The 20,470-nt window shown below is 55.9% G+C and overlaps 9 protein-coding genes and 1 non-coding gene across 10 annotated transcripts; 5 read left to right on the top strand and 5 right to left on the bottom strand.

Annotated features, from left to right (window-relative positions):
• Positions 1-24: 24 nt before the first annotated feature.
• Positions 25-2,040, bottom strand: C8Q71DRAFT_181591 (uncharacterized protein). The gene is made up of 4 exons (XM_047916813.1): positions 1,936-2,040; positions 247-1,876; positions 136-188; positions 25-72 (listed from the first exon to the last, which is right to left on the bottom strand). Exon 2 carries the CDS (start codon positions 1,850-1,852, stop codon positions 371-373), a length of 1,482 nt encoding a protein of 493 aa, XP_047776150.1. The 5' UTR covers positions 1,853-1,876; positions 1,936-2,040; the 3' UTR covers positions 25-72; positions 136-188; positions 247-370.
• Positions 2,041-3,275: 1,235 nt separating this feature from the next.
• On the top strand, positions 3,276-4,605 carry C8Q71DRAFT_773249 (uncharacterized protein). Its single transcript, XM_047924452.1, has 5 exons — positions 3,276-3,516; positions 3,579-3,705; positions 3,768-4,308; positions 4,363-4,381; positions 4,478-4,605. Exons 1-3 carry the CDS (start codon positions 3,374-3,376, stop codon positions 4,104-4,106), a joined length of 609 nt encoding a protein of 202 aa, XP_047776149.1. The 5' UTR covers positions 3,276-3,373; the 3' UTR covers positions 4,107-4,308; positions 4,363-4,381; positions 4,478-4,605.
• Positions 4,606-5,283: 678 nt separating this feature from the next.
• Positions 5,284-6,065, top strand: C8Q71DRAFT_860202 (uncharacterized protein; the record flags this gene model as incomplete). Its single annotated transcript, XM_047927766.1, has 3 exons — positions 5,284-5,438; positions 5,500-5,627; positions 5,686-6,065. 3 exons carry the CDS (start codon positions 5,284-5,286, stop codon positions 6,063-6,065), a joined length of 663 nt encoding a protein of 220 aa, XP_047776148.1.
• An 854-nt stretch (positions 6,066-6,919) lies between these two features.
• Positions 6,920-8,063, bottom strand: C8Q71DRAFT_181469 (uncharacterized protein). Its single transcript, XM_047916812.1, has one exon. It carries the CDS (start codon positions 7,802-7,804, stop codon positions 6,983-6,985), a length of 822 nt encoding a protein of 273 aa, XP_047776147.1. The 5' UTR covers positions 7,805-8,063; the 3' UTR covers positions 6,920-6,982.
• Positions 8,064-8,468: 405 nt separating this feature from the next.
• Positions 8,469-10,187, bottom strand: C8Q71DRAFT_798186 (G-protein alpha subunit; the record flags this gene model as incomplete). The annotated part of the gene is made up of 6 exons (XM_047925802.1): positions 8,469-8,568; positions 8,620-8,858; positions 8,909-8,978; positions 9,097-9,219; positions 9,277-9,622; positions 10,070-10,187. The coding sequence occupies 6 exons, from the start codon at positions 10,185-10,187 to the stop codon at positions 8,469-8,471; spliced, it is 996 nt and encodes a 331-aa protein (XP_047776146.1).
• Positions 10,188-11,126: 939 nt separating this feature from the next.
• On the bottom strand, positions 11,127-13,100 carry C8Q71DRAFT_181258 (uncharacterized protein). Its single transcript, XM_047916810.1, has 5 exons — positions 12,911-13,100; positions 12,504-12,848; positions 12,326-12,453; positions 11,756-11,851; positions 11,127-11,700 (listed from the first exon to the last, which is right to left on the bottom strand). Exons 2-5 carry the CDS (start codon positions 12,695-12,697, stop codon positions 11,270-11,272), a joined length of 849 nt encoding a protein of 282 aa, XP_047776145.1. The 5' UTR covers positions 12,698-12,848; positions 12,911-13,100; the 3' UTR covers positions 11,127-11,269.
• A 359-nt stretch (positions 13,101-13,459) lies between these two features.
• C8Q71DRAFT_773237 (uncharacterized protein) lies at positions 13,460-14,593 on the top strand. The gene is made up of 3 exons (XM_047924451.1): positions 13,460-13,905; positions 13,965-14,192; positions 14,253-14,593. Exons 1-2 carry the CDS (start codon positions 13,675-13,677, stop codon positions 14,181-14,183), a joined length of 450 nt encoding a protein of 149 aa, XP_047776144.1. The 5' UTR covers positions 13,460-13,674; the 3' UTR covers positions 14,184-14,192; positions 14,253-14,593.
• On the top strand, positions 14,420-15,807 carry C8Q71DRAFT_860198 (uncharacterized protein; the record flags this gene model as incomplete). The annotated part of the gene is made up of 4 exons (XM_047927765.1): positions 14,420-15,019; positions 15,138-15,294; positions 15,355-15,479; positions 15,529-15,807. The coding sequence occupies 4 exons, from the start codon at positions 14,420-14,422 to the stop codon at positions 15,805-15,807; spliced, it is 1,161 nt and encodes a 386-aa protein (XP_047776143.1).
• Positions 15,808-16,032: 225 nt separating this feature from the next.
• Positions 16,033-16,113, bottom strand: C8Q71DRAFT_t112. The gene has a single exon. It is a non-coding gene; the product is annotated as a tRNA-Glu (tRNA).
• A 207-nt stretch (positions 16,114-16,320) lies between these two features.
• Positions 16,321-18,245, top strand: C8Q71DRAFT_909452 (uncharacterized protein). The gene is made up of 3 exons (XM_047929045.1): positions 16,321-17,305; positions 17,368-17,787; positions 17,846-18,245. Exons 1-2 carry the CDS (start codon positions 16,435-16,437, stop codon positions 17,772-17,774), a joined length of 1,278 nt encoding a protein of 425 aa, XP_047776142.1. The 5' UTR covers positions 16,321-16,434; the 3' UTR covers positions 17,775-17,787; positions 17,846-18,245.
• Positions 18,246-20,470: the final 2,225 nt, after the last annotated feature.

Below are 20,470 nucleotides of genomic sequence, written 5' to 3'. Positions count from 1 at the left end.
TCCCGTAGTACATGAGTTGTTCCCGTGACTTGTACGAGAGCTTTTCGGCCCAAGAGGTTATGCATGCCTCAGCTGAGGACACAGAAGGTACTCAGCTTCAAACGAGTGATATCTAGTAGCAGTAGCAACGCATACCTTACTATGGATTCCCAGACCGGTAGACCGGGATTTGGAACTCGAACCCAAGTCTAACGGGACCCCATCAGATTATATTAGATCGGGTACTATGAAAAGGGAAAAGGTCACCAGTCGCTGGCAATCGTCGGCCTGCAGCCTGCAGTTTACGGAACAAATTGAATTGGGGGATGTACGTAGGCATGCTCCGCGAAAGCAATACTGCACGATTGTTAAACAAACGCACTGCAGGCTCTCAGGAGACCATTGGCCTCCACGACCCTCCCTCCCAGTCATCCCAGCGAACATGCTCTACGTTCTTGTCGAACCATTCCTTGTCATCCGGTGCCAGCTCGCCACAATCATGCACATAGAGCGCCTCCACCGACCTCAACACGAAGTCCGGATCGTCCGGAATCGCAAAATCTGTCGCTTCATGTGCTATGAGACGCGCTTCGAGGGCAGCCCGCAAATCGGCGCTGCGGAACTGCCGGCACCCGGTGATATGGAGCTCGACGAGGTTGGGGCACAGCCAGTATGGGTCGTCGCCTTCCGGAGACGTTGGCTTCGCGAGCGCACGAAGCACTTCCGGCTGAAGGCCCGCAGAATCCTTGATCGTCATCTCGAGGACATCGTGACCAACGAGAGTGACATAATACAGGAGCGCTCCCGGGCTCGCGATCTCCGCTAAGCCAGCGGCGAAGCTACCGCGATCGGTCGGCTCAGAGGGCTCTCGCGTGGGCATCGAGCAGCGCGTGTATGAAGCCAGCTGAGACATAGGATACCGGAGAAGGCGGTGGAACTCTTCAATGACATCGCCGGATATGTCAATGAAATCGATGATCTCGACATGCCATTTCCAAGCCGACGAATGTGGGAAGGGTGTGTTAGCGACGGAGACGTCGAGTTGGATGTTTTCGAGGTACAGAGCACAAAGGTCCTTGCAGGTTAGAAGAGCCGTCAGCAGGTCGACGAGAGGAAAACGAACTTGTGGTGACATATAACCCGTGAGGGCGAGGCGACGAAGTTGGAGTGGTATCGACGACCGCGGGAACGCCTCCATGTACGCTTCGCGGAAATGCACGCCGCCTATAGAGAGCTCTTCAAGCAGGGGCGTCTCGAACTCGCCCACAGGAGACGGGGCTTCCGCAGAGCGGGAGACTACGTCGTCGACGATGAAGTCCAGGTTGAGTTGAATGAGGTTCTCTGCGAGACCAACTAGGTCGAAACGGGGGCACGGGAGCGAACTGGAGTGAAGGAGTTTAATGCTCAAAACCTTCCACCGCTTTACATGCGGCAAGAGCAGCTCGACGATGGCTTTCACGTGAGCCTTCTCCGCATGGTCCACGGTCGACGGGTCGAACCTCCGGAGGACGTAGATGTGAAGGGGCCTCTCTCGCGACCACTCAAGGTATTCGCGGATCAGAGAGAGCGGGGTAGCGTCTCTACCAGTCCATACGACGAGCTGAGCCCAGAAGATAGAACGGCTTGACATCGAGAAACGCCACAGAGGGCATACGGAGGCGAGGTATTCGGCAGAGCACCTCGAACGATCCGAGACATGCTTATCATGCGGAGACACGGGTACGAGGTCATCGCCATGTTGACCGGTCCGATAGTATCGCAGCCGTTCTTGAAATACCTCGTAGAGGATGAGGAGGAGGACATCCGGTGGGAGGTCGTTAATTGTGGTACGGCGGTTGGGCATAGCGCGGAAGTACGCATTTTCTATCTCCATGGTTGCGCTTCTCGGGCGTGGTGCCTATACTGCATGCCAACTCAGTGAGCCAATGAAAGCGCATATATACACGTTGCACCCACCGACCGTGGCGCCTGTAGAAAAATATTATCGCGGTGTACTAGAGGCTTGTTTGGTAGGGTGTCTAACGGGATGGTTGGACGAAAAGGAGCAGGAAGGAAGCGTTGAATGAGACAGTAACTACCCGGTAAGCGCTGCTGCGGCGCGGCCGTTGCCACAGACGCGTGTCCCACGTGACTATCTATGTACGCTCGTTCTTCGTTCAGAATCGTTGCGACTCGCAAAGTTGCAAACTTACTGTGTTCTGAATCCTGAATCTTCAGACTCGCAACGGATGTACCACTGACCAGCCAATACAAGCACAGCACGGCGCACATTTGCGAGCTACCCACGCAAGAGGCTGGCGTTGACAGTCCCAGTCACTGCGTATCATATCGACTGTCGTCTCGCCATAGCCTCATGATTATCCCACGTACGTCCTCCAGTACATACCCCCGGCGAGGTCGCATCAACGAGCAATTCCCTTGAACGCACAGGGGGAAACCTGGGGAAACTGACTCTCATTGTACAGTGCGGTACTTCCGTGAGGCATTGCCTGGCGAAGAAGGGTACATACTCACTGTGGTTAAGTGGGTGTACTGACGATTGCTACTGCACCACTCGGTCATTCGGTGAAGAGTACGTGATAGACCGCACCAACGTGCGCATATTCAAGCTCAAGTCCGGCCAATCGATGTACAGTTTCATAACCACCTTGCGACTTCATCATGATTCTAAAAACGCGTTTCGCAGGTCGAGGCTTGCTCAGATGATAACGGAGACGCGAGCCTCCCACATGGGCGGCCTTGGCAGCCTGACATTCGTTTCGAACGGGCTTTCGTGCTATTCACTTCGCCAGCATATGATCCTCAACGGAAAGTAGGTTTCGGTCATGTTTACCGCGAGTGGGAGAAACAGATTGACCGTGGCACGTTCGACCTGACTCGACGGCCCCGAGGTTGACCCCTTCGTAGAACAACGCGATCACGTGTCGATGAACATGTACCGTGTACGTACGTCGTCCACTGTGAAGTCACCTCGACAACTATTCTATATCTGTTCAACAGTACAGTGCCACGGCTTACTGCACAACCCCTGTGTGCACTGTATCAGAAGGTCACACAGGACAGCGCGGTCCGTGGCAACTCGGGACAAAACGACGGATGTCGAGTCATTCACTCTGCACTCGGACTCCGCTGCCAGTGGGCGGCCTTCTGGACATGGCAGATCATCAGCTTAGATCTATTGTCAGGACAAGTGGTGGTAGCCTCGTGCAGCAATGCGTGCCTGTACGACTTGTTCCCCTCCCACGGACTGTCACCATCGGAAGGCGGCTGAACCGCAGGCGGGAAAGATGAATACGGTTGTATAGCTCAGTGGGCGCTTGCGAAGGCAGTATAATACCGAGTTTTGTGCTTCTCGCTCTTCGCCCTTGCCCCCCTCGCACTGTCGAAGTCAGTCATGCGCGTTTCTGTGATTTCCCTTCTCATCGTCGCCTCTGCTGCCTACCATGCGGTCGCTCAGAGCGCCTCGGGCCTTCCGGCAGACACTTGCATTGTGCAGTGCTTAAGCCAGTCTGCCTCATCTGTGGGTTGCGATACCTAGTGAGCCCATCGCACTGCCTCATCGCTACGCGCGTGTGTGACTGAGCCGTTACACAATCTAGTGCAGACTTGGTCTGTATATGCCAGGCCTCGTCATACCAGAAAACAGTGACGTCGTGCCTGCAAAGCAAATGCACTTCTGGAGAGACCAACTTGGCCCAAGCCTGGTACCAAGACTCATGCGCGGCTGGTCAGTACTCTCAATACGTGCTACGCACTGATCATGAGACTCACTCGACATTGCAATCGCAGTGTCGGCCGCGCTAAGCCTTTCCTCTGATGTCTCGACGTTCACCAAGGCCACCGCGACTTTGTCCATTACGGATGCAGCGCAAGCCTCGTCCCTCGAATCCAAATATTCGTCATTCACCGCATTCCTATCGGCGGAATACTCGAGTATCAGTGCTTCGTATTCGCGAGACTACGACGTCCTCTCTTCGTCCCTGTCCGTGCTGGACGCCTCCGCGACCGCGACGAGTGCCAGCGCTGGGACAAGTGCTCGGTTGGATGCCTCGGTGGTGAAGACTGGCTTGGTTTCCTGCGTCGTTGCAATGCTCGGTGTGGCGTTCGGGGTGGTCTTGGTCTTCTAATAGCGGTCTTATGGCAAGTGGTTCTATTCTAGGCGTGTTTTTGTGAAACAAAGTACTGTCAAGTGCTTTCATTGGGTTCTGTATCTCTCCGGGGCATATATTCGGCTGCTTGTTACAGTCATAGTTGTTGGATGCGACGCTATGTCGACTGGTATGATGTACATAGAGGGGTCGTGATAGTCGTGATTCTTCAACTTGAAGCCTGTCATTACTGCTCGGTACTAAGCTAAGGGCAACGTTTAGTAGGAAATCATACCACACGCCGCAGCGCTTTTCTAGAATGAGGTAGCCAGAGCACCGCGTTTCGGTCGCAGATTGTAACGACGATGTTCGTAAATGATGAGAGTAGCGGCGCGGGGATGAGCACATACAGTAGCCTATCATCCGAGTGCGACATGCCAGTGCTCCGAGTCACTAGTTCCTTTCGACTGACCAATTTCGTGACATTTGCTGCAGGGACATAATCCTCAATGCTAAAGAGGATGTTCGTAGTGCGAGCTGGTGCGACCGGCGTGTCCCGGCGAGGTTCCCCGGACCTCCCCGCTTAGAACGCGAGCCGTCACAGTCACGTGCGCAACGTCACCCCTACTCTGTGTCAATACTGCTGACAAGGTCAAGTATGGCCGCCTTGTACCATCACCCTGAGTGTGACACTCAAACCATATCACCAGTAGGTAGTTCTCTCATATCCTCATAACTCTACTAACTGAGAGTCTATGTCTACATCAAGTCGGCCGGTCCGGCGCACAGCGCGTTGACTCATCCGTCCTCCGAGAGTCGTCGAGGTCCCTCGAGGAGCCTTCGAGCCCATCACCGCTCAAACTTTGGACACAATGTCATATTATCAGTACGTCGATGTCATCTTCCTCCCTTATTAATCTCGGTAGTGAGGCTGTCGACATGATTTGAATAGAGTCGTGCGAAGAGCGCTTCGTCAAATGGTGAAGATGCACGCAGATCACTCGTATTCGTCTGGCATCGTAACTGAAGCCTCACTACATACAGCTCTAGGCTACAACGAGGCTGGCTTCTCACGAGGGTTGTCGTACGACTCGCCGCACATAAAGGCGTCTATACTGCGGGCATGTCTAGTGAACGCGGCCCTCTAGCCCCGCAGACGCTTGAGAATGCCATTTAACACCGTGCTGGGGCCTCATTGGCACCGCCGACGGAAAGTATGCATGGCTCGATGATTATCCTGCTGGCGATTGCCTCGGCCGCTCTCCGCGCTGTTGCCCAGAGCAGTGTGCCGGCAGCTACGAGCTATCCGACGGACTCGTGCATCTTCGGTTGCGTGACCGAGGCGGCTTCAACCGCGGGCTGCCTGATATAGTGAGTGTATTCGTGACCCAGTCATCGCTCAGAATCGAATATTGATCCTCTGGCGTTTCAGTACGAATCTGCCTTGTGTCTGTGCGTCTGAAACGTACCAGAACGCAGCCACCTCATGCCTGCAGAGTAAATGCACTCCAGCACAGGCCGCGTTGGCGCAGACGATACAACAGGACCAGTGTGCTTACGGTGGGTCAGACACACTCTATGTTCTTCTAAAGAGGCTTACATTACATCTGGATCACAGTGTCAGCTATATCGAGTCTTTCCTCGGAAGCCTCGACTTTCACGGCCGCAGCCTCGTCCGTGTACATCTCTGACTCGTCGGCGGCGTCATCCATCTCCTCCGCTTACTCGTCCTACGGGTCGTACCTCTCATCGAAATACTCGGCGTATGGCGCCTCGCTGTCGTCCGATTACTCGTCACTCGGGTCGTCTCTATCAGTCCTGTTTGACGGCGCATCCCCAACGACGGGAAGCGGTGCTGCCTCAACTACGTCGACAAGCTCAAGCACGACTGCCAATGCGGGGAGCAGCCTTTGGGTGGACGCTACTCTGCGAAGTGCCGTGGTAGCGTGCATCATCACGATGCTTGGTATCGTTCTCGGGATGTCCATGGTATTGTAAGACGCGGATACGTGTGACGAAGAGTGTACAATATAGATGTCGATTCTCGATGGATAGCGACGAGTAAACGAATTATCTTCCACTTCATAGTACCTTTCAGTACGCAGTATGACATGGGCGTTGCCAGAGGACTCACGATTAACGCGCGGACCCATGAAACACACACCGCGCGTCCACGTCGCACGCACGCATGCATGTATACGCTGAGATCGCACATCTCGAGGCAATGCCGGGACATCGACCTCAGAGTCAGACTCGGTGGCGATGCGCATGATCACATGAGGGAGATCGAGATACGGAATGTACCAACCTCTCAAGGCTCAGTGCCGCACTGCATGTAGCATGCAAGTCTCATGTTGTCAATGACTTGCCGCTTTGTGGACGTCCTGTTTTGACCGATATGATGGTGGCCGCAATCAGGCCCAGGGTGTCCGTTGGGTCCTTTATATCGATTTTGCATCATGATATGGCCTGAAATCAATCACGTATGTACCGCTCGGCGGCACGTAGTCTCGTCTGCTCAGCGCCGTCGTGCTTTCCCGAGCCCGAGCGGCTTGAAGCAGCGTCATTGTGTAGTAGACCTCAGGCCTCAATGTCACTGTCGTCATCACTGTAATGATTGATACCGTCGTAGTACAGCAGTTGGGGTACACGCTTCACGTAACTGATCATTGTAGCGGTTCAACAACAGACGAAGAATCATGCATATATGTCTATGGTAGTATTACACCCTCCCATGCGCACTCGCTCGGAGGTAAGTTTGGGAAGATACAGGATCACCGTCCTACATAAGAGTGAAGAGTCCCAACAACCCGACCGCCAAACACACGATGGAGAGAAAAACAACAGTATAACGGGGGATAGCCACAGCCGCGTTGACACGGAGGCCCCGGTCCCAACGCAGTCGCCAATGTCGCTCAGTCGCGGAGGCGACTGCGCGACGCCGGGACCAACGCGGAGAGCACAGGAACGTGACTTATAGTGAACACAGTGATCGTTATGAAGCCAAGTGAAGTCAGGTCAACGGGTAACGGTGCAAGGTAACCAGGGACGTCGCACTTCGCAATGATGATAAAGTGATGATGCAGGTAGACTATGCACATGGAACGACATGAAGGATGACAGGATGACGGAAGGTGGCCCTCGAACAGTGGCAGGCCGCTCAGATCTGGCTGTCTGGCCACATACGGAGACGGACGGTATGGGAGTGATACTTGTCGTGACGATGACGGAGCAATCCAGGTAGTCGGACAGACGGGAACCGGCAAGGAAATGTCTTTGTCAAGTCGCGGCGCTGGGATGACTGCGCCGCTGACGAGGAAGCGGATTGCGCATCTCGACCCGGACCACCATCGAGATCGCCACCACCGGACGATCACACTCACGCACTTGCCGGCGGAATGCACACTTGCACAGGAACAGCCGCGAGCCGCGCCACGGCCGTCCTCGACGGAGCTTCCCACCACCCGATCCGACGCGCACGCACCGTCGTCCCGCCTGGCTTGATCCGGCAATAACGGAAAGCCCGCACGCGTAACGCACATCGCCCACGATCTGCACGTAGTATAACTGTTTTGCATCCAAGCACGACCAAGACCGAGGGGTGCCCGCGACACTATCGGGCTGGTAAGCAAGCTGATGGGTCCGGGGGGAGGGGCGCAGAGCGCATAGGAGGAAGCGCTTGTGGCGTCGGGCGGGCGGTCTCCATCAATTACAGCGGGTCTCGCTGTCGCGTGCATCTCCGCCGACGTCAAGGCGTCCGAGGGATGGAGGGAGGGCGGACTCGGCAGCAGAGTGCGCAGCGAGGAACCAAGGGCCGGAAACTAGTCGGGATGTCATAAGATGTGTAGTCGGAAAGGCGTGGGCGTGGACGGGATGATACGACAGGTCGGGCGGGGCGGCGAGTATGATAGCGATTGTTTGATTTACCATGGAAAACAGAAGCGGAGACGGGGATGAGGTATGCTGTCCAGGAGGGACAGGAGTACGGTGGGAATAAGTAAGGCTAGGTGTGGACCGGCCACGACGTCGAGTGCGGAGCGAGACCATGAGGACGAGCAGAGGGGAATGAGGGTGGGCGAGGCCAGGCGAGGACAATGCAGAGAGGCCATCTTAGTCGTAAGGGTGGTGGTGGCACAGAGAGGCACAGATGCGGCAGGGCGGCAGGCGACGTAGAGGTAGAGACAGACACAGGTGGAGATGATGAATTACGAGATGCGTGAGATGTCCGGATGGCGTGCATGCATACATGAGATAGATGACGATGGAGATGGTGACTGCAGATAGGACCCTGAGGACCGAGGCAGGTCAATAACACGGATGGGAACGAACTCAATGTCAAACGGAGAACACGTACGCACCGAGAAATATAACCAAAAATAACTGTACAGTACTTTCATTCCGTCATAGGATTCCCGAATCCTTGAGGGCATTCTGCAGGATTGTCTCCTTCACTGCTGCAAACACAAGTCTGATATTACTCGTATCCGTCGCCTGCGTCAAACTGGAGCCTCTCATCAGCAATAGGAAAAACCCTCCGGAAAAGACTACGCACTGTGGATACACGCTTAACCGGGCACGGTTCGCCTGCATGAATCGCCACAGGATGTACTTCGCCGCCTTGTTGATATCTGGCCCACCAGTGTATTCGGGGAAGTACTTCTCCAGTGGGACCTTCGGGAGCTTGCTCTTGAAGACATCGATCTTGTTCAAGAACAGGATGATGGATGTCCGGAGGAACCACCGTGAGTTGATCACCGAATCAAACAACACCAGCGACTCCGCCATCCGGTTCTGCCTACCTGTCAGCGTCCGCCAGGCAGTGACACATAACGAAGACATACCTGATTCCGCTCCTCGAGCAGCACCTGATCGTACTCGCTGAGAGCGGTGCAAAAGATGATGCTCGTCACGCTCTCGAAGCAATGTATCCACTTCTTCCGTTCCGACCGCTGACCGCCCACGTCAAACATGTGTATTCCGTTGTCACGCATCAGTCACCCCGCACGCGCAGTGGGCTCAATGCACTCACGATAGCGGGCCGAGCGTGAAGCGCGTCTCTGTGATGCCTGTGCTCTTCTGTCGCGCACGCAGCACGTCTGTTTCTGTCGGGACATAGTCGCGCGTCCCTATCCGTAGCGCCTCCGTGAAGAAGCTGTCGCGCGGTCGGAATTCAGAGCGCATCACGGCGACGGACGGGGAGGGCACTCACTAGCTCGCGCTGTCCATGAGGTAGAACTCGCTACTGTGATCCATGATGGCGGGAATAATGGGGTCCTGCCAAAGCTCATATATCGCGCGCGCCATCTCCTCGTCAAAGTTGAACGCCGAGTCCGCGACTACTGCGTAGTCGAGTATACGCTCTGTCCGGGCGCGGTTGTCTGGATGGACACAATCGACGCCAATCTTGCGCATGGCGAGGATGATGTTATGAGCTGACTCGAGTAGATTGCGATAGATGGTCGTGCGGTATGTCATGAGCTCGGCCTTGGTGTAGCCGTTCTGGTGGATAATCTTCATCTGTTTCACTATTGTCGACTTGCCCGACTCGCCCGAGCCTGTGCGAGCGTTCAGCACAGCGTAAGATAATGGCAAAGTGACACGCAGCGACGTAGTGCAGAATGAGTGGATGTAGAAGACCACAATCCCGAACTTGGACAGCGCGTTCGGCTAGCAGTAAACCAAACCTGGCATTGCATACACATCGGTAGTCACAGCCCCTCCTTGTCGGAAGGGACCCGCAGTGGAAAGGTTCTCTCTCATCTGGACGACGGCGTCCGGCCGGTGGTGTCCATGCCGAACGTCAAGCGCGTAGCTGCGACTCCATTCCAGGGCGTCACTGCAAGCCTGCGACGACTAGGGTACCATCATCCGCATCCGTGATCATACCCTCGACCAGCCCCAAGCGAGATCCTCACCACCTCGCTCATCTCTCCTCGAACGTGCTTGGAATTGCGCGTCTGCACTCGCGCATGCGCCCCATGGACCGCGAAGAGATCACGCACCGAGCAAGAGGATCTTGCACTCCTTCTTAAACTTCCGAGAGTCCTCCTCAATCTGTTTGTCGATCTCCTGGGAGCGCTGAAGCGCCTCCCGGTCTTGGGCCGAGACGCAGTTGCCCATGGCGGAAGTGGGTGGATGGAGGTCTCAATGTGGCGGCGGGATGAGTGTGACGGGGCGACCTTTCCGGCGCGGGTGGTCGGGTGTGTGGCGGTGACCGAGAGTGGCAGCGTATGGTGGGCAGCAGGACAGTTCGTAGGATGGTGGAGAAGGTGTGCGCGTCGGCGGGGACGGCGGGGAGGGAGGGCGCGAGGACGGGGAGGAGGAGGAGGAGATGAGGGAGAGGCAGCCAGGGCGGGACCAGTGGGAGGAGCGTCGGTTGCTTGCTCAGCCGCCCTTGTTCTTAGTCGCCATCACGCCCCGTCACACGTCAGCCTCCGTGACCATCTGTCACCCTCTCCTCCTCCGTCGGGTTCGACGGTTCACCGAGTATATCAGACACATCGACATTCAGAAGCTAGTGTGTCTGCGCTGTATGCGGCTCGACGCCCTCGTTGACCTCAAAGGCGTGTTTCTTCACGAACGAGAGTGGAAGAAGCCGACGTCACCGTCACATCTTGCAGCCACAGTCACAGAACGGTCACAACGTGCAACCCGCCCTCGCGTCGGCGGAGGTATTAAATTTCCATTTCGGGACGGCAGAAATGAGCGGCTAGGCCGAATCGGGGCCCCTGCCGCGGCCGGCGGCGGTCCATTAATCAAGGTATCTAGATTAATCGGGTTACATTGCGCCTCGCCTCTCGGACCACGCCTCTGCGAAGGTCGAGTTTGCCTTCTACGGCCGATACGCGGCCCACAGTGCGGCGCGCACACGTAGAATGTACCAAAGTAGGCGGTCAGCAGGCGCGTTCATACAGTAGGCACGCGCAGAGTGTGCAGGCAGTGTCGTAGAGCAGTGAGCAAGGTCCTACCAGCCACCAAGGTCCGTTCGACAGGTATCATACACCTAGGTACACGTTCATCCTACACCCACACGCTGACGTCCCCGGGACAGCACCGCGCAATAAATACTTCCCGCAATCCATCCACTCGCCATTCCCGTCAGCGGGCCCACACGCCTGCGATTCCCGCTGTCAATCCGCCGCGCTCACCCAGACACCGCGCGTCCTCCGCGAATCCGAGCGGCGGTCCTGGCACCCAGGCGTTCACCAAGCGCACACCAGCGTAAGCAGTGCCGCCACCGCCGTCATGAGTGCCCCCGCAGTCTCGACGCGCGTCCCCGCGCCGGTCGAGTTCGTCGGCGTCACGGTCGGCGGGGCGGACACGAGCTTCGTCGACGTCGGCCGCACGGAGGTCGAATGCACGATGTCCGTGGTGGACACCACGGACACGCTGACGCCAGACGTGTCAGTCGACGGGGACACAATGGTCGTCTCCGAGGCAGAGGATACTGACGAGGATGACGCCTCGGTGGACGAGGCGGAAGCCGAGTCCGTCGAGGACGCGTCGGTCGCAGACGAGGACGAGGACGAGTCGGTGGAGGATGCGGCGTCGGTGCTCGAGGAGTCGGTCGAGCTCTCGGAGGCGCTGCTAGACGCGGCTGAGCTGCTGTCCGTGGTGGAGACACTTGTAGACGCTACATGTCAAACAATCAGTGACACTAATTTGTCGGCTAGATGTGACGTGCGTACCAGAGCTTGAGTCCGACGTCGTGGAGGAGCTGCTGACCGTGGATCCGGATGAGACCGACGAAGATGCTGAGGAAGACGCCGATGTGGTCGTCGACGCTGCTCGAATCATGATCTGATTAGCAACTGCAAATAATTGAACGGTCAGCCACTACGCAGTTCTCTCAGAAGGTCGCACAAGTGCGACAGGCTCAGCGCCCCGCTAATGTACAAACGCGATGCCCGACCCATTCCTACGGCAGTAGAAGAGAATATCGGTAGAGCGAGTCTCGTGCATACGCAGACGCAGACTACCGATAAACCGATTCCAGTAATTGCGAACTTGCAGGCCGCGAGTGCCGTCGCGCAATCGAAAGCGAGACGTGCGGCGGGATATTTGGGATGCCTCCGAAAAGGCCGCACACGCTTGATCGCGCTGCCACCTAGCACGCAACATTGAATGAACAGGGGCAGCGGATATCACTAACGGATTGGCGCGTCTTCCCCTTCTACGGTCCGTCGTCCCGTCATTCGCCGCATCTATGCGCGTCCACGCACGAAAAGGAACAGCAAGCAACATGGACTGAGACTCACATGTACCGCCGCATACGTTCTGCAGGATCTGCATGCCCTGCTGGGCGTCCGACGAGCCGCAATCCGAGGCCATGCACGACTGTGCCGAGGACAAGAACGACGAGGACGCGCAGGAGCAGGCCATGTCGCTGTTCTACGCGTCAGCCGCGACTTCGCGCTCGCCCAGAGAGAAACTCACAGTGGCTCACATCCCGCCTGGGACGACGCGCTGCTCGCGCACGACGTCGCGCAGCTGCTGAGGCCGTTGATCTGCGCCTCGACGCCGAGTCCGAAGAGACTCCCGCGGGAATCGGGCCGGCCGCCCTTGGTCCAGGTCCAGAGGACGAGGAAGAGCGAGAGGAGCAGCCAGCGTGGCGAGTGGAGTGCGAGCATAGCTAGTGGAGAGCAAGTAGGGAGTGTTGAAGTTCGTGAGCGGCGGGAGGGAGTGGTTGGATGGTCGTGGTCGATGGTCAGGTTGAAGAGGGCGGCGGAAAACTTCCGAGCTCGACGCGTGCTCCGAGCGAGGCTGGACTGTTTCACGAGGCTGGACGGGGACAGGAAGCCGTCATTGAGCCTGGCAGCGATCAAGCGTGATGATTCACTCACAACCGAGGTTGAACACGTTACACAGCCGCGCGCAGAGGTCGCCGAGTCCGAGCAGGTCGTCGCGGCCGTCGAGAGGGTGCGAACACGAGCACGCCCCGTCGCGAGGGCTTCTTATAGGGCAACGGAAGCACATGTTTGAGCCCGCTTCGCGAAGGGAGCTTGAAGCAGATGGACGCGAAGCCCGCGAGCGTGGACGACCGCGCCCAACGTGTCACGACGAGGATCACTTGACTGCGCGCACTGATGAACACGAGTCCTCTTTTTCCTAACTTACCCTCGTGATGCTCTCTCTGCCGAATGAATGCTCGACGATGCCTGCCTACGTCCGGAGAGCGCAAGACCCGTCCTCCTCTTCGCTTCCAGTCGACGGGAAAGGCTCCCTAGGGCAGTGGTCCTGTCGTTCTCTTACGCTGCATGGAACTCGTGCCAGCGGTCAACTGACCTTGATTCATTGCAGTGAAAGGCTCTACAGGAGTTGAGACTGCGCGAGGGACAAGGGACGTGTGTTTCAATCGAGGTGTCCAGTCGAGGCGAACGAGCGATGAGGCCCATATGCGGAAGGAGACCCACCCGTGAGTGTACCGCATCTTCATCGACATCCCACACACCTCATACATGCGCTCGAAGAGAATTCTACGTATCACCGGTGCAGTAGATGACTTCCCTCTGCGTTCATTTAGTGCGGCGCATCAGTCACTACGGGTTCTTGGAGTGGCTCGACACGCACTAGAACCCGCATCCAGCAGCGCTCGCCCGGTTTCATCATGTTCCGAGTCGAAAAACGCCCTCAATCAAGACGTAGCCTAAAGAGGACCTGTTCAATGACTCTGTGTTTGGTATGCATGTACCGGCGGGAGTGCAAAACACCTTGTTTGGTACGCGCTGTGATTTTGAAGGGATCACTCTATATTCAGTTGCTTCTCACCATTTCGAAGGTTGCATACAGGGCGGCGCCTGCAGGATCACCATCTCCTTTCGCTCTTAAAAAGCCGACGGTAAGTGCCTCCAGTTCTCGTATTCAAAGTCAACACTGAAGACTACCGTGTAATGCAAGAATATTACCATGGAGGTCGTTCGGTTGAGTGCCCTAAGCCTCAAGGCCTCATGGGTCGCACACAGTCACGTTTGCAGAGATGACATGCGGCTCTGCGCGATAGTCTGTTTTGCTCGACGCATATATGCGAGTTCTAGGCACTGTCCTTGCACTATAAGAGCGAACATGGGATTGAACATTGCAATCTTCGCCCTGATGTCACTAGGCTCGCATTCGTAGAAATCACAGGTGCGTCACGCATTGACTCAGTACTTGAGCAATTCACCATACAATGGACCGATTGACTAGGTATGAAGTGGCCGGGAATTGACGACCGCCGTGTCACCCCTCGCAATCGCACGAGACGGCATCCTCGCAGAGATATGCCGTCATGTTGACCCTTGCATTGAACCCACTCACCTAGAAGAGCAGGGAACCCTCGGCGGGTACCAAAGCAGGTGCATCCGGACCGTGTCATGCTGGCCTCCCTCGCACGGATTTGTCGTGTTTTCTCCAACGTCGCGCTGGATGCCCTCTGGAGACAACTGGACTCGCCGGAGCCACCACTCCGTTTGATTCTGCGGGGTCTGAGACGCGCGCCCGCGGAGACCCTGAACCTCGCCGAAGCTGGCTTCGATGGCAATGTCTTGGTAGATGCCCCGTTTCTATCACTCCGACTCTCCATGACCGATCAGTGCCTTTTACAGACCTTCCTCGTTGCACGACGTCCGATACAGCGCGCACGTTTCGCGCGGCACGCGAGACGCATCAATTTGAAGTCTCTATGCATGCTCGAAGAGGGTGCCATTCACCCCTCCGTGTACTTCCATGCTGTCATTGTCCGTGAGCGCGACCCCAACACCGGCCTAGAGCGCCCGCTGCTCCCTTCGCTCGAAGAGCTCTACTGCGAGCCCTCCCCGGGGATGGGCGAGGCGATCTTGTTCTTCGTAGGCGCTAGCGTAGCGCGTGTCACTCTGAGCCTCTCGTCTTCGCGGAGCAAGCCGAAGCAGGAGACGACGCACGAAGACGACGCACTGCTCAGCGTCATCTGCAGCCTCGCTCGCTCGCTCGCCGCCGTGTGGAGGACTTTTCTGCGACATGCATTCCGTTCCCGCAGATGCTGCTGGGCCTCGACAGGCTGAAGAGCATACAGGTGCTCGACATCCAGCAGACAGTGCACTAGCGACTTGCTAGCAACTCAAGCCGTCCTACCTCGGGCGCCTCAACAGACTCACGCTCACTACGTCCTCGGGGAGCGATCCGCTTTCCTTGAAGGCATCCTGCCAGCAGAAGCACGTTCCGTTCGTCAAGGGCACCTTGATCTTCCGCGTATTGCGCTCGTTAGGTGTCTGTCAGTTGATCAGCCTCGACATCGACGGCGCGACTGACTAGTCCGTTCGCTTCCTGAAAGACCTTAGCACCACCGCATTAGCGCCATGCCTGCGATCAAGGTGCACACCTCCTATCCATGCACGCGGTGATCGTAGACAGCTCGGGAGTCCAACTGCAGAAGAGCACAACCGACTCGGACCTGCCGTGGGTCCCACTCCATGAGTTCCTCCCGCCATTCTTCATCTGACATCAGATGACGACGTTCGCTCTAGCGGCCCCGCCGCTCGTCGCGATAACCAAGGACGACCTCACTCTCATCGGCGCTCGCTGGGCGCACCTCACAACCCTCGACCTCGACCTCCTCGGACCAGTGAAGCCCATCGATTCCTTCGATCACGGCGAACCACTCCCGACTTTGGACGGAATCGTCCAGCTCGTCAAGGACTGCCCGCGCCCGAGGAAGATGGGGCGCCGTCTTCGCGTATTGGAGGACATGTTGTCTATCGCCATGGAGGACGCTGTTTTACGTTAAGCCCCATTGTTGTATGATATAATTACGTCTCGCAGGATATTCACAGTTGTAATACATTCCGAGAGCGACGCCGTTGAACATCGGCTTAACGGCGTAGAGAGTGACCCGACGAATGGCCCCTCGGTATTCACAAACCACTGGGCTCCACAAAATCCGCAGTCAGAGACAAGCAGAGGAGTGCGATTGCATATAGCGATCCTGAATACGAGACGATGCAAAAAAGGCTTCGGATACGGGGAATTGAACCCCGGGCTATCGCGGTCATTTAATGAGAGGCGATAATGTTAGCCACTACACCATATCCGATACAAAAGTAGGCGGCCGCCGTGGTGGCTCATAGAGAGCCAATCATGAAGAACTTGTGTACCGTACATATCGCAGCATCGCTGAACGACGTCGGGATTGCCGAGCGAGTCAGCATGCTCTGTGAAAGCCTGTTTGAACCTAAAAGTCACAAGACGATTCGGATGAGTCCAGTTGTAAGCGCCGGGAGGTTGATACGTTCTGTATCTCGATCTCATCGCGCTCAATGATGGCTGTATCACCAGTCCGCCTCCTCCCGAGCGATCTGGAGAAACCGTATGTGTCTTAAACCAAGACGCACCTGCCCGACAAGTCACGCCTCAAATGCCTGATGTTCCCTCGCAACTAAATGACTACTACTGGGGAGACGTATTCGGCTTTCAAGGGGGAAGACGAAGGGAGGTCCTACGCCCCTTGTCACGCGATATCTCAACTCGCATTCCCCAGGAAGTCGTCGATCACATCATTGACCAACTCGCGGGCTGTTCGGCGCATCTGTACAACTGTGCACTGGTCTGCCGCAGTTGGAACTACAGGAGCACCGAGATCCTCTTCACCAGGATCATCATTCGCAGTCCGCGTCACTTCGACAATCTAGCTCATGCGGCGCTGCAGGAAGAGCGCGTCCGTCAACACCTGGCAGGGACACAGCACTTCTCCATCGAGGATCGAAGCGGCGACTCGCGGTCGCACCTTGTGGTGTACCTGTACGCGTTGACGATGCGTAGCTTGAGGACCCTCGCTTTCTCACAGTGTACCTGGACTCCGATCCACCCGAGCTTCACCCTCCTTCTGTCGCAATTCGCAACCGTTACCCACGTCAGCCTCGATAAAGTTCATGTGCAGAACTTCACCGACCTCCGACGCATTATATGCGCTTTCCCTCGTCTCGAACATTTGGTTATGAAACGATGCAGTCTCAAGCATCACACCCCCGTTCATGCCAGCCACGGCGTCACTTCCAAATCCCTCCTGCCTCACCTCAATTATCTCGAGCTCGGGGAGAACGACGTACAGCTTTTGACGTCTCTAGCCCAGTGGCTTCGCATACCCAGCAGGGCGCCTTCGCTGCGCGAGCTGAGTCTCTCCGAGCACCTGCAAAGCACGGGCTTCGATCTAGACGCACTCGAGCATATCCTGCGATTCGTGGGTTACAAATTGAGTTCCTTGGCCGTTGAATATCCATATATCAACGGTATGTCGTACAGAAGTTGCTCCGATAGCAGGCGATCAACTGAAAGTGATTACGTTCTACAGGCATGCATCGGCATCTGTGCTACGTCCCAGCATTGCATACTCTCAGTTTTCCGCTATCAACCTTGTCTACGCGATATCCCTCCAGAAATCTGGCGACTGAGCTCGAGTCAATCCTCTTGTCGGTTTCATCGGCGGATCTGGAGTCTCTGACTCTCGTAGAGGCTTATACAAGAAGTAGTCATCGAGAGATGGCCACAGCAAGGGTCAGCTCTCGCGAAGAAGTCGTCGAAGACGTGCAACCCCTGGATCATGTAACAAAAGACGCCAGATTTGTTCGGCTGAAGAAAGCTAAGATCGTGTTACGGGCGTTGAACCACGACACCGAGGAAGAGGTGGAGTCGATTGTACGAAGTCTGCGGCATCTACTCTCGTATTGGGACGAGCGTAATATCCTGTTGATTGAGTGATGCTGTGTCACAGGTGAGTCACCAGTATCATTCCCTGGTGGATGCGAGTAGCTCACCTCTTTGGCGTAAAGGTTTTCCGGTCATGCTGCACCGAAGCGACGTAATGTAAAAGTAGGTTGTGTCTGTACCCATTGTATTTGACACACTCGTAGCAAATGGAGTTGGGAATGCTGCGTCGCGCGGACAAGGAGTGGGTTTCAGCTCTGCCTCCCCTACGCAACATGATTGCGGCTAAAGAGCCGTGTCATATCTCGAGTACTACTAGAACATTTGGGCAGCTCTACGCCAGTAAGGGCGGTCAAGTTCATACGAGTGTGTTGGCTGGGCATGATCACGTTAGTCCGATTTTCAGTTTATGTTCCGGTCAGATGGAAGAGTGGGGCACAGATATTGCAGAGTGGATATGGAATGCGACACCCTAAGATATGTTCCGAGATAATCCATACTTTCGTCTTGTGTAATAATAATGCTGCGACGGAATTGAGTCGCCTTCTCACCATTTCGCCGCGAGAAGCACGGTGGACGACCGAAGGAGCTCGTTACCTCAGATACTCATTGTTTCCTGTGTTCGTGTGCACAACCGACACGACGCACACATCGGTCTCGAGCCTGTGGAAGCCATCGACGGTGCTCACGACCACCCAGACACTCTGGCCAAGCTCCTGTCAGAGCATCGTCGCCTGGGGCAGATACAACATTAACATAGTGGCGAGTTCGAGGGCGCAGAGTGGCATGACGGTTTCCTCGCTGCCGTCGCACAATGCCGCGTGTGCAGAGGAAAAGACTGTTCTTTCGATGTGTATGTAATTACATGCCAGGAGGGTCCATGGTCCGAGTCTGTGTGTGTTCTCCGAGTCTCAACAGTCCGGGAACGGCCTTCGGCTACAACGGATCACGCCCATGAGTCCAAGACGTGCTCCGGGTCGTGTGCGATGGTCGGAATGCAGGCAGTGCACGCAGAAGGATTCAAGTGCGGATGGTTTCCCGGTGTCTTCGCTTATCGACTTTTGAGGTCAGATCCTTTCTGAGTTGGCAGCTAGTCACTGTATGCACGCGGCTGATCATGTCCTTGGATCCTACCAAAACATCGGCAGTCAGTCACGTACCTTGCGAATGGCGACAGCGTTGGGCAGATGGTTAAGTGTGCAGGTTCCACTAGGGCAGTCCTGTATTCCTGATCTTGTCGTAGTTTGAATGATGTGTTCTCACTGTTCTAACTTAAGGAACTGCAGATTTCCGTGCGTCGTCAATGCGTCCACAGAGCTACTCCACTGGCGTTTATTCCACGACGAGCGCCATCACAGCATTGCACGCTCTAAGACGCTCAAGTCAATGCGGTTGTACTACGGCGTAGATGCTCCACATACCTGCGTCCGGATTTGTCTCTCTGCACTTCAAAAGCCACCTATGGGATTGAAGACCCCCAATCTGTATTTCCAGCGTCAACGATGCATACCTGCGGAATGGCCAGTGTCATAGAACCACTGGGGCCCGGCGTCGACCAGCGTAAGAGGCGCGCCCGTCAACCAACCTTCCCTTGACGCGGGTTCTACACCGGATCTCGCCGGAAGGGGTGGCCAGCAAAGAAGGGATTATTGCTCTGGCCTTCGACATCGGATCGACTCCCGTTTGGATGTTTCCCCGATCGACAGCCTTTGCGCTCTGATGCTACTAGCCTGGCAGGCGAAATGGGGTTCGGAAACTTGTGCCATGCCGTTTGTTCTGAGTGCCGACCAAAGATACGCGACTGAACACTAAGTCCCGTGCGATTCTTGCCCCTGAGACACTATCGGTATACTGTAGTCCACCCGTAGGCATCTAGTACACCGAACGTCCAATGACGCTCTGGTGCTTCAAAACCTTGGTCAATTTGTGTACACATTCAAATTCAATGTGATTTGATTACCCGAGGAACTCAAATGCAACGATCCTTCTACCGCGGACCATTGGCAATCTTGTCTTGAGCGCCGGCCATTCGCCGACGACGGACCAGTGGCCAAGTACAAAACTTGCAGGGTGATGTCTCCTCTGGTGTGGAGTCTCGGTTCGACCTGAGACGGCGTGTAGAGCTCTGCAACGAAATCTGAAGACGAACAGTGGCTACGTGCAAGTCCAGAGTAGATTGACATTCACCTGTTCCTGTGACGTTCGAAGGAGTGTTTTGTCATATGTCCCGGGACAGCTCGACAGACCGGCGGTCTTCACTGTTAAATCTGTGGCCACCATATGAGTGTATAGTCAAGTGTCGAGCGAGTCTCGCCTCCGATTGAGCGATCAGTAATCCTCGCGTGGGGCCCATTGAGAGAGTGGCCTGCGTACTCATCATGTCACTTGTTCTGCCTGTGGGTTAGGCTCTCTCAATCTCGATGGACGCCAGGCGCTGGTGACACGCAAACCTTCATTATTTCCTAATCAACAACTTGGTAACAGATGCTCACCATAGAACTGCGGTCTGTCGCTCCGAAGAATGTTTCCGGTGCCACACGGGCTGCTCGCATTCTGCTCCCTGTAGCCCGCGGCACCTAGGCTGAAAAGAAGTTGGAAGATGCGGACATTGCGCCTACGGTTCGTTCCGACCATCGTACTGCCAGCGTGCCACATTCTTGCCTATTCCAATGATCAGCGATCAGATACTCGGAACCGACTAACCCCTACCTAGAGGTGCAACCCCCTCGCGGCAAATGGAATACATGTGG

The sequence above is a fragment of the Rhodofomes roseus genome (assembly GCF_022264815.1).
Source record: "Rhodofomes roseus strain CIRM-BRFM 1785 chromosome Unknown C8Q71scaffold_18, whole genome shotgun sequence".
NCBI classification, from domain to species: domain Eukaryota; kingdom Fungi; phylum Basidiomycota; class Agaricomycetes; order Polyporales; family Fomitopsidaceae; genus Rhodofomes; species Rhodofomes roseus.
Note: the sequence above shows the minus strand (reverse complement) of the source record. Positions and strands in the feature narration are given on the sequence as shown.